The sequence below is a fragment of the Cydia amplana genome, chromosome 8 (genome assembly GCF_948474715.1).
Source record: "Cydia amplana chromosome 8, ilCydAmpl1.1, whole genome shotgun sequence".
NCBI classification, from domain to species: domain Eukaryota; kingdom Metazoa; phylum Arthropoda; class Insecta; order Lepidoptera; family Tortricidae; genus Cydia; species Cydia amplana.
Window position 1 is genome coordinate 17,252,021 of NC_086076.1, and position 12,389 is coordinate 17,264,409.

General features: G+C 33.8%; 1 protein-coding gene across 1 annotated transcript in view; it reads right to left on the reverse strand.

The window, feature by feature from the left end:
* Positions 1–3,353: 3,353 nt before the first annotated feature.
* LOC134650496 (zonadhesin-like) overlaps positions 3,354–12,389 on the reverse strand; it is a 79,009-nt gene continuing 69,973 nt past the window's right edge. Inside the window, exons 10-21 of the mRNA XM_063505453.1 lie at positions 12,128–12,322; positions 11,252–11,452; positions 9,903–10,100; positions 9,393–9,593; positions 8,813–8,940; positions 8,399–8,542; positions 7,943–8,146; positions 7,596–7,694; positions 7,369–7,512; positions 6,795–7,004; positions 6,084–6,228; positions 3,354–3,541 (exon numbers count right to left, since the gene is read on the reverse strand). Of these exons, the coding sequence (XP_063361523.1) occupies positions 3,399–3,541; positions 6,084–6,228; positions 6,795–7,004; positions 7,369–7,512; positions 7,596–7,694; positions 7,943–8,146; positions 8,399–8,542; positions 8,813–8,940; positions 9,393–9,593; positions 9,903–10,100; positions 11,252–11,452; positions 12,128–12,322 (2,012 nt within the window). The 3' untranslated portion in view covers positions 3,354–3,398. The remainder of the gene's footprint in view (positions 3,542–6,083; positions 6,229–6,794; positions 7,005–7,368; positions 7,513–7,595; positions 7,695–7,942; positions 8,147–8,398; positions 8,543–8,812; positions 8,941–9,392; positions 9,594–9,902; positions 10,101–11,251; positions 11,453–12,127; positions 12,323–12,389) is intronic.

The following is a 12,389-nucleotide window of genomic DNA, read 5'->3' on the forward strand; positions in this document are numbered from 1 at the left end:
TGGGACTTAAAGTAATATGTTTCGTCCACTATTCGTGTTTCCCATTTATCTGTCTTCTTTTTCCTTTTTTCCTCATGACTCCGGTCGCGACCACATGATGTCGTTATTAAATGTATGAATATATAAAAATAATAACATCCAGGAGAATTCGGGAATATTCCCAAGAATTACGTCACTACCTCTAACACGCGCAGTTGATCTTAATTAAATCATCAGTATAAACGTCACTCAATGCTGTGGTTAGAGATCGTGATACGTTACTGTCGTAGGTGAAAACAACAGCCAACTTGTACCCGGCATTGTTAAATTTACTCAGCTGCTAATAGTGGAATTCGAATGTGATAGTGGCAGCAGAAACTAGTGAATAAGAAAAAACTTATTGATAGTTTCGGCACAAAAAATCGTTCCCCTTAAAAGATACTTTCTTCATACAATTTCCATTTCAGGAGAAAAGTTTTCCACTAACTAAATCCATCCACTAAATCCACTTTGATTTGGATGTCGATCGCTTCAGCGTAATATAGTCTAGGTTTATAGGTTTTGCTTTTAAAATTATTGTTTTTTGTATTGCTTAATAACAAAAATGTAGTATATTAAAGATGGAGTACAGGATTGGTGTAATACAAAATTACCATTTTTAGCTGTCTAAACTTTACTAAATTTACAAATTAGATCGACAAAATCAGTGTTTTACGCGCGTTTACCTAAACGTCCATCACAAAAAAAATCATTACTCATTTAGTGAGTCTGTTTTCAAAAAAATGTGTTGGGGGTTAAACTGGAAACGGAAACTGTTGGTGGGAATATTGCGGTAGGTGTCAGCCAATGGTGAACCGCTACATCATCTGTCAAACAGCATCGCTATCTATTTAAATACGCTTCTTCTATTCAAATAAAGTATTTCGCATAATAAGCGTATTGTAAGGTAAAACGCTGTTATTGTTTGGCTTAGGGTCACTTGCACCATCCCACTAACCCGAAGTTAACCTGAAGTTACCATGGTTACCAGTACAATTTGACACTGGGTCAACGGTTTAACTGATTAACCCCGGGTTACTGGGATGGTGCAAGTGGCGCTTAAAGATGTAGGAGCAAGGATGAAAAAAGAAAATGCAATGTAAATGACAAAACTTAATTAACAAATTTTTAAACCGAAACATTTTAAACCTGAAGTATTTTTTCGTCATCCGGTGACCTGTGAAGTGAAAAATAAATATTAGTCAAATATCAAGTAAAACATTAGTTTGATAACGTTAAATATAATTAGTTTTACTAAGCGTGAAAATTAGCACAATTTATTAGATGATCAAATGACACACAATGCTTAAAAGTTAAATTATAATACTTCTAAAAAACAGCGAAGAAAGAATGCGGACAAAAAACTTATACAATTAACCTTTCGTATATGTGTTTGTGTGTGTGGGTTACTAAAATCGTTAGTTCAAACCTCGATCGTGCCGTATAGTATAGGGTAAAAAAGTTATTTCTAAAAAAAAAGAAAAGGTGACTTAACAAACAGGTACATACGAAAGGTTAAACTTTGACTGTGACAATGTGGTTGCGTGCTGACATCTTAATTTTGGCAATAGATTTAGTTATAACCATGGACCTAGTCAGAGTAGAAGGTAGCTTTGGACTTGATCAATGAAATTGATCAAACAAAATTCGAAAAAAAAAAAAACAATGAATTACCTACCTCATTATGTAACTCAATACATACACAACCAAGTTATCTATACGTTTTACGACATGCCACTTTAGCATGTAAAAAAAATAAAATAATAATATGACCATTCTAGCAGTTTGAATAATTATTGTTTGTCAAAGGACTGTCTCATTTCAAACATAGATAGAATCATACTATCTTTGTCTTACACTAGTACTAGCACCCAAAAGAAAAGGATGAGTATAGTTTATTTTTGTTCGTATTTACTGACAATTTGGGTTGACCAACTATACCTATATGGCTACTCTACTAAGAAGTTTAATATTGTAGAATATGACGTAATGTTTTTTTTTTGTGTAGCATTGGTAGATGATGATAGCTTTCAGAATATTTGAAAACCTAAATTATGTAAAACGAACAAATACACATCAACAGAAAAAAATCGAACCAGAATGTAGACTATTTGGATACCACGGTTCACTTTCGTGTGCTATTTACGGGTTTGTTTCAATCAAATTCGCTGCAACGATATTGTGTCAGCTAAGTGACAAAGTTAAATATTATAAGTTTTATTCTAGTTTATAGTTTAAAAATCTGACTATATTATTATGCCATAAATTATCTTTGAATTGTGTTTATTTTGCTCATACCACGACCGTTGTTGTCACAGTCAAAGTTTTTTCATATTATAGAAATATTTATAAAATCACCTTTACGGCTGAGTTACTCTTCCAGCAAATACTATGGTATTTTTTATTTGAATGTAGTATAAGAAACCATGGTTACATCTAAATATATTTTCCCGTTTTACTGATCTAGTTTCTATTACGACAACTGAAAATATAAAATAGAATTATGCATTACTGTGTGTTTGGTTATAATTTATTTATTTATAGTACTTTGTCTAATTTTAAATGTTCTATTTCGTTTTGTCATAAGTCAGAACCACGTTATCACATTCGAGTTCGTTTATTTTTGCATTATACGGATTATAATAGGCTTTATTATACAAGATCACCTTTAAGGTTTAATAACTCTTCCTGCAAAAACTACGGTGTTTTTCATCTGAATATAGTATAAGAAGCTATGATCACATCTAAATATGTATGTTTTGGGTTCTATTGGGTGTATTGATGCTGTAGCTCGGCCCGTGATAACTGAAAGAAGTCAATGTGTTAATTTTAATACTGTGACTAGGATCTGCTCCTAACTTGGTTCACGCAGAAACCTCTAAACCCAATTTTTACCCCCCTTGGGCTTGAAATTCTAAAAATCCTATCGTCCAAAAGAATGGAGCGTTTTATGCACTCGACGCAAAATCATTCCTGTATGTGGGGCTTGGACTTACAATTTTAACTATTATTTTATCGATCCGATTTTGGGAAGTTCGTTTTCATTTTAAATAAGGCATCTATTATCTATCCACCTGTCACTTATCCAGGTTTAACCTTAACTATTAACTTCCTTCCTACACTACATTAATAATAGTATTACTGATATATTTTTGTCTCGCGAATGTTATATTGATGTTATATTCTAACTAATCTTTGTTAATTAAGCTGTGCTATGTGGTACTTGTGTCAGCAGAGTATATAAATAATTCAAATACATAGTAGCAAATGTATATGAAACACATAACACATAAGTGATATTGGCACAAGTAAAGCATCAAACACCACATTTTATTAATTTTCCAAATTACCATTTCTTAGATATAATTTGAACGGGGCTCCTATTCAGTTGATGGTTTGGCAAGACGGCCTTCAAATGTAACTATATCCTTTACTAAAACATAGTAGAGAAATTCGTGATCCGCTCTAAATATCTTTGTCGATGGCGGAGGTGGTCCGACCGACGTGGTACCAACGCCAATTACTGAAAAAAGTTTAAATTTATTTCCCTAGAATATATAGGACCAATTGTCGAAGAAGTGGGATTGCTAAGACGATTACCTGTTTTTGAATAAAGTTTGCTAAATATGAATTCAATAAGTACAGTCGCCATCAGATATATCGTAGCGGCCATGGAGCTCACAAATATCTGAACACGCCTCTATTATCGAGGCGTTAGAGGGTGTGTACAGATATTTTTTATATGTTATAAATGGAGTTTAGCTATTTAAAAAAAAATGTCTTCGCGAGTTATATGCCTTAGGAAATCACTAAATGCAACCACATTGTCACCTAGGAAAACAGTTAATTGATATAATATTTTTTTCTCAAAATTAGGTGATCCTAATTTTATTTAAGTACCTATATATAGTAATAAGATACTGTAATATGGATGTACAGAGCAGCAATTAAGAAGCTCACGACTACTATAACTATAACGCTTTTATAATCGACCTTAATGACGAAGTGCCCCGCTGAATACAGGTACAGAGCGAATATAGATGTAGTAAAGGAAAGAGTGGTCTGCTCTAAACTCCTTTGGTGGTAATGGCGGTGCTCCTGGACGTGGCCTTCCAACACCGATTACTGTAAATGTTTAATTATCACAATAGCTAATCGTCGTGTAAAGCGTCTTCCTTGCTTGTTATCTGACATAGTTTTAAATATAATAGCTCGCAGTGCCCTTCACTCGGCTCCATAAAATAAAAAAATCATTCATGGGTAATTGTGTAAGATTTTATAATAAACTTCCAAACCATATTACTGAATTATCTATTAATAAATTTAAGAATTATGTAAAGCGTAAACTTATTTCTAAAGCTTATTATGCCACACAAGACTACATGAATGATAAAACAACGTGGGATTAATTGTTATTCGAAATGATTATTTATTTATTAGGTGTATTTGATTAATTATGAGGAAATTGATATTCCGATGTATGTACTTCTTTTGCTTTTTTTTTATTTATTTGACATTTAGATTTTATTCTAGAAACATTCTAGACTAGTATTTTTTTATAAAAAATTTTTTGTCATGTTTGACGACCCTTTTGTGAAATTCTCAAATTTGTGTTAAATTTGATTTGTATAATAATCCAATATTATTATGGAATAATAACATCAATAAATTGCTCTGATAATTAGCTTAAGATAATATGTATGTTAACGATTCATAAGTGCTTGTTGCTAGGCCTACATGAATAAAGTATATTTTGAGTTTGAGTTTGAGTTTGATTCTAATAGTATGGGAAAATATCCAAACCAAGGAAAAATTATCAAAGAAACTATTGTTATAATTTTACTGAAGGAATGGCAGTTTCCTCGCTCAACGACAGCTTTTACGAGTAGCTATCAATCATATTCACCTTACATTGTAATTTGTTTTAACAGATATAAGTCTAGTGAAATTTGTTTTATTTCGTTTTTTTGTTAATTTACTTTTTGTGTATTATGCCATCGATGTGTTATAAAATTATTATATTAATAAGGATTGGTTTCTCGCCTTAAAATGTATTCAGGCCAACATCTTAGTTTGCATATAGTAGTTTGCATATTCAGGTAAACTTTAAATGGGTTGAACACTAAGGTAAAATATTTAACTCTAGTTTAAAAACTCGAACACAATTTTAGAACTAAAATTTTCAACCACATTACAAAAACAAAAGAATTTGGATGAACTTGTTAAATAAAATTGTTGAAAAAAGAAACGGTCAAACTTAAACCATATTTCAAAAATTATAAAGTCAACGAAGGCATATTTTAAGCATTAGATCGACTTCTTCTGTTTAAAAAGGTACTGAACTAATTTGATAAGGCAAAGGCTGGCCATCGCTATCTAACGTGGCAACGCGGCAAGTGTCATGGGCATCTTTGCACCCGGTACAACTCGCGGAGGTCTTTTAGATTAAAATATTTTAATATTTAGATATATTTAACCGCCTAGCGTGGTACGGACATGTGATGCGGAGGGATGAAAGTCATGTGACGAGAAAGGTATTACGAATGAATGTGGAGGGAAGTACAAGGAGAGGAAAACCGAGAAAAAGGTGGATCGACTGTGTGAGAGATGATATGAAACGAACGCAAGTGAATGATGAGATGACGGGTGACAGAGAGGTATGGAAGAGGAAGACATGCTGCGCCGACCCCAAGTAAATGGGACAAGGGCAAGAGAATGATGATTTAGATATATTTAAGTTATTTTTGTATGATTTTTTATATACCATTAACCTTTTGTATAATAAATAAATTGTAAACCTTTTTCGGATGAAAAAAAAATTGATAAGAAAATTATCGAGACCATAATTTTACAAAAGCGTAACAACATTTGAGATTCTGTACCTACAGATTTTAACTTTATAACATTTTCGAAATTAGACACATACTGCAATTGTTGTAGATGATGATGATGATGATGAAATTTATAATAAAGTGAATCATTCTTGTCATCGCTGTGTTTTCATTGTTTATCTTGTATTTAAGAATATATGTATGGATAATAATTATACAGTATCATATGATTACCGTTAGCAGCTGCAGCCTCTGTTCCTACTTCACTAAATTCGCACCAGGCTTTTTGCCTGGCCGCAGAAATGCAGATATCTTCTGGTTTGGCCAGAATTCCCGATAGACCAGAGTTGCGGCAATCAAACCAATGGGTAATACCAGCCTGAAAAATAAAATTCGTAGTTTTACAGAATCCATAATATATATTTGTCACCCGCATTTAACCCATGGAATGTTAATTAACATTAATCCCTTTATTTAATGTGTTATCTGTGTATCAATTGGCTAGTAAAGGTGACAGTCCATTTCCAACTGCAGCTACACTACTGTTCATTTTACTATGGAAATTGACAGTAACGGCGACGCGTTCAGTACCAGTAGTGCAGCTGCGGTCAGAAATGGAATGTTACCTTAGAGTCACATGAATCCGCTGCTAAAAAGTCATTCCAATACAATCGACGTTATGTATATCCATGTCTGGTAATTTTCATTCCCAAAAATTTTTATATAAAGAAAGTAGAGGGAGTAGAAGTTTCTTTGTATAACAATATCTCGCAACAAAAACTAGTACCAGACATAGATATAAGTTAATTGAATGTTCATGGAAAATATCATGTTATTTCAGAATGTTGTTATAAATAATTAAGAGCGTAACTTTAAACGTTATTTAAAAGTTTGGTAGCAATTACTTAGAACTTCTGAACATAAAAAAAATATTATTCGTATTACCTTCTGTAACAATTCCATCAAGTCTGTAGTTGTACTGATGACAAACTTTGGTAAATACAGTTCCACTTTTTGAGGAGAGAGGCTGTCTAAGACTTTCTTCCAATTTGCTGTATCTTGCAGGTCTTTTGCCAAATGTATTGTGCCATTAATGCTGTTTGGCAAAATGATGATCGCGGAGCTCTCTTTGCCGGTGTAAAGTATTCGAACCACCTGTATGGAATAATATTATTGAAATAATAACGACGACAAAATCTAACTAAGTTGTAATTCGTTTGGTAAAAGGCTGTGTGAATTTTTAATACGTTATAGTATTTAAGGAACGTCATAAACATGCATTAATAATCTTTATATTTGAATATGGTCATATTTAACACGGTAAACGGTGTTTTTATTGAATTCCGTAAACTTAAGGATATTGCTAAGTACATTTAAGGATACTAAAGTACCTTTATAAAAAAGAAAACAATTAAATTATAATATCGAAAATAAAATCAACCATTACACTACATACATATATTATGTTATTAACTAGTTTACATTTAAGTTCAACGACATGCTTCGTATTTTATATTACCTTGCAATCCAAGGAAGGAACTTCTCCGTACTCAAGATCCTTAAACTCTTGAAACATCAACTTTACTTTCCCAGTTGAACCATCACTCAAATAGAAATCTTCTACTTTCGTATTATTTTCATTAAATTTGTATTTCCAATCACCCTAAAAAGGAACAAGCGCATGATATAATCGCATATTGAAAGAGTTTGTATTATATTGATTACAATATATTGAACTACTGTTACCTTGAAGTAAATAGCATTGACCAGTACAAGTCTTGTTAATGGACTTATCATATCTGGTGCAACTATATCCTTAATACGATTGTTAGTTTGACTCGCAACCTGAAAAATATGATTAAATATTGAAACATGTATACGAATCACTCTGAGAAAAATACTCTAAACATTGTTGTTTTATTATACATTTTTCCAATACAACTTTTTTAGTGGATGACTTAAATGGATCAAACTTTAAATGAAAAAAAAAAACGTAAACAGAAACAAATGAACTTTTAGTTTGGTCCAAACAAATATCTGATGTATATGTGTGGTGTCGTTTGTGTAATTTTTTATTTACTGTGTTCCATTACCCATGAGTTCATTATAGCTGCCGCTTCAGCGTTTTTGCTAAAGTCAAGATTTTGTGCAGCGGCGCGGAAGACGGCAATGACATCTTTTATGAAATCATCGCTCAGCGGATACTTATCGTTAGCATATACTTTAGCAGCAGTGGTAAAGTTAACACTGGTCACACCTTCGTATAAGGAGGAGAAATTGGCAAAGGTATCTCGGATCTGAAATTCGAAATTTAATTAGGGCAGAAAATAAGGTTCTTACTGTACTATTATTACTTAAATGTGTACATTGCTAAATAAATAAACGCACTAAACCTCTAAAAAATTTTAACAAACATTTTCAGCGACAGTTACTCCATATGAAAATCAACCAACTGTCATAGGGATAGAGTCAAATGTGGAGAAAAAAAGTCTTGTGCCAAAAGAACATAAAAGTTACGATAAACAATGAAGTAAAAAATATATATTTACATCTTGTTTGTCCTTCAGGTTAAGTATTTTGATGCACTGATCAAAGGCGGGACCGTTCGTGTACATACAAAGTTGGGCTATCGGAGTGAACACCGACATGGCTGACATTATGATGTTCTCGTTAGGTGAGGATTGTATGCGATCCTGAAATCAAAATACGTACTCCCTTATTCATAAACGTCTGCTAAGTAAATCAGCTGATGATCGTCGTTTGTCCCTCTCTATGGCATAACGACGGATAAGGACAAACGATGATCATCAACTGATTAATTTAGCAGCCGTTTATGAATAACGCCAGTAGTAACTTTACAGCCGTGAAATGCCAATTAATAAATATAAATGATTCACAAACCATAAACTGTGATTTTTGATAGATACAACTTACAAGACTCAGTTAAACTTATTGAGACTTACATAAAGACTTTTTCCAGTAAACGCTGTGATGCCATCGAGCACGCCTGACAGTCCAGAGCCTCTGTCACTAGCGCTAGTTCTAGTAGTAGTCGTAGGAGGAGCCGTAGTTGTTACTGAAGCGTTAGGACCTGTAAAAAAATCATGTTAATGTCCGTCTCATATTTGTCGATCGGTGTAATACCTAATACGTATAATATTTAAATAAGGTGCCTGCACCAAAGGAAGCCCGCGTGGTTTTTAAGCTTACCATCTTCCAAAATTTCATAATATTATGTATGTATTATGGATTCAAATTTTGCGTCCTTGTTCGATAGTACCATAGACAACACTGCAAGATTATTATTAAATATAAGAAAGATAAATAATATAAATAACGATGGACATCTTCAGTTAGGCACCTCAGTGCCTAATAAAGTATATTAGTTTCGCCCTGTTTATCGAACTTTATATTTGAGAGGGTCTTATCATATTATATTCTATTCAAATATCCTGGCGAATTGGCGGTGGTGCGGGTTTTAATAAATGATAATTATATATTTTCGTTTGAGACCAACCTATATTTGAAGTAGTCCATACTTACAGTTTTTACTCGGTATGCAAGTTCCTTTAACGTTTCTAGAATATCCTTTACAGCATCTGCACTGTGGAATGCATATTAATATTCGTTTGTTCGGCGGGCAATCACCTCTTCGGGGCCCTGTGATGTAGTCAGAACAGGTCTCTCCGGGGCACGGCAGAGGACAAACTTTATACTCTTCATTGGGAGGACATGGGAATGGTGCTAAAAATATTTGTTCTTTGAAATATTTGGAAACTCAGTTTTATTACCTATGCAAAAAAATCACTGAATAATGAACGACTTGGCGGGGGCACTGCCGTGCCCTCAGATTCAGAGATATTTGCCGATGTTGTCCTTAAAATATTGTTTCATTTCGTCATTTTAAACTACTTAATGCCTAATTGCATTTATTATAAGGGTTACGAATATGCCAATCATAAATTATATTTTTCTACAGTTTTTAGGACCTCCTATGTATCTACGACACAGAAAGTACATAAAGAAAAGATAATCTCACAAAAGAATACTTACGACAATCAGCTATTGGTATACATTTGCCAGTCTTCCTGTCTCTCTTTTTATTTATTGCGCACACGCATCTCGGCGGATCACAGACTATCCCGATCGGGCATCTTGTGGGCGAGTCTTTATTCTTTGCACAGTAATCCGCATCGCATTTGATAGCCGGACACCAGTTCCATACCTCGCCAGGTGGACATTTCCCTGTGGCTGGAAGTTTCATGAAATAAATAAATATCATAGGACTATTTTACACAGATCGAACTAGTCCCACAGTTAATATTATAGAAGTGGAATAAATATTAAAGAGGAAGAGATGCGGCGGGAAATGGACTTAATAGATCCAAACCAATGTAATGTAGAAACGGCAGAAAGTAATAAAAGGACGGACACCAGTTCCATACCTCCCCTGGTAGACACTTCCCTTTGGCTAGAAGTTTTATGAAATAAATAAATATCATAGGACTATTTTACACAGATCGAACTAGTCCCACAAATCATATTAAAGAAGTTTAAAGAGAAAGAAGAAGGGAGAAATGGACTAAATAAGTAATCCCACAGTAAATAAGAAGTTTAAAGAGGAAGAAATGCGGGGAGAAATGGACTTAATAAGTAAATCCAACCCAATGTAATGTAGAGACGTCAGAGAGTAATAAAAGGAAGAAATTATTGAATACGAGTAGGTATGAAGTCGAAAATTATGTTTCGTTCCGAAGATGGACTTCTAAACACTGAGCTGTACTATGTCCGTCTCTTGTATTCGTGCGAATAGATTTTCTTTGGTATAATAATGATTAAATAAATAAATTTTAGAATTTTAGATCATTTTCTATTATAATTTAGAAGGAAACTGGATTTAATCACGTCCGAAACGTCAGGCCAAATAATAAAAGTTAGTGCACGTGATCAATTTATTATTTTACTTTTGATGACTTTATTATTAAAATTTACTTTTGATCTAAAGCACGGAGTTGTTCTGCAATGTAAATTTATGTTGCTAGATGCATCGTTACAAATTTAAAATTATAATAATTAAAAAGTATAGGTAATGAAAACATGTGCAAACTAAAAAAATCACCTGTGTTGTATCAAGTGTCCTTAGTTTTGTTAAAGTCGTATAATGCCGGCATTATTTACATTATAATGATTTAATTTCTTATTTTTCACAAATAATTTATTAATTTTATTACTCATGGTAAATGAGGTAAACATTATCGCAAACTGGAATTAATTTGGTTTGTTTAAAACTTTATTTTCCCCATAAAATTAAAGCATCGTCGTTTGAATTATAAGCAACACGCGTGGCTTCAACGAATACACAGAATCACAAGTAAAAGCTAGTAATAACATGGTTTACATACGGCACTGTTCTTTAATCACGCAAATGTTAGATCCATTCCTGTATGCACCCTGCCTGCATCGGCACCCCGAACCGCCGGGGCATATGCCTCCTGGTTTCTCAGGGCACTGGTTCACTTTGCCCGTGATCAGCTCTTCGCAAGTTTGCTTCGAACAGTCTCGGATGCAGTGCACCCAGTCTTCGTTCCTTTGTTCACATCTGGCTGTTAAATAAGATAAATTGAAAAATCCACCAATAGGCAACGTTAGCGAAAAGACACGTTCCAATTTTTTATTCTAATTAGTCTACACTTTAGTCAAAAAGTTGTCTCGAAGTTTTGTAATTAACTTTATTTTTTATAGTGTCCCATGTCGTATCGTAGCAAAGAAACGGTAAATATCATTGGCATTTTGGTCTATTGCAGAAGGTTTTGGTGGCTGAAGACTGACCGATGCGAGACCGACATTTTCTTGATTTTCTACCACAGGGTACCTAACTAGAACCTTGCAAAAATAGATGTCCATTACCTACTTGTTTACAAAGTTTATACACTCTATAGAATATGACTAAACAGGTCCTCAAGTGGTCAACCAGAGTACAGAGTGCATGTGCCGGTTTGATCCTACAGTATTCGTTCGTAATCACCAAGGCTCGGAATTACCCTGTTCCCTTTATTACAATGCAGTAAGGTGAAAAAGTGGATACATCTCTTTATAGTCGACTGTACAACACAGACTTCTTTATACCAATGTCAATGATTAAATATGCCCCAATGACATCCGCAGACCGTAAACGAACATTTTCGACTCATAAATGGATCCTAATTATGATTTTTTCAAAATGACGGGCCTTTTTCCGAGCTTTGGTAATCACTAAAGACCAAGTTAGTTTTACTTACGACATTCGCTCTCTGGAATACAAGTGCCGGTCCAATCCCTGTAGTATTTGGCCAAGCATCTGCAACCACTGTTGCACTGTCCTACTATCCGACCAGGGCAGCTCCCCGGCGGTTTGCCCAACAAGTTGCACGACTGATTTCTGCAGTCCTGGATACAAGGCTCCCAATATTCGTTCTTGCCGCAGCGTTTTATAGCTGTTAAACAAAGCATTCCTTTTTAAGACTAATCCTGCTAAAAAAAACTAAAATTAATTCATGAATT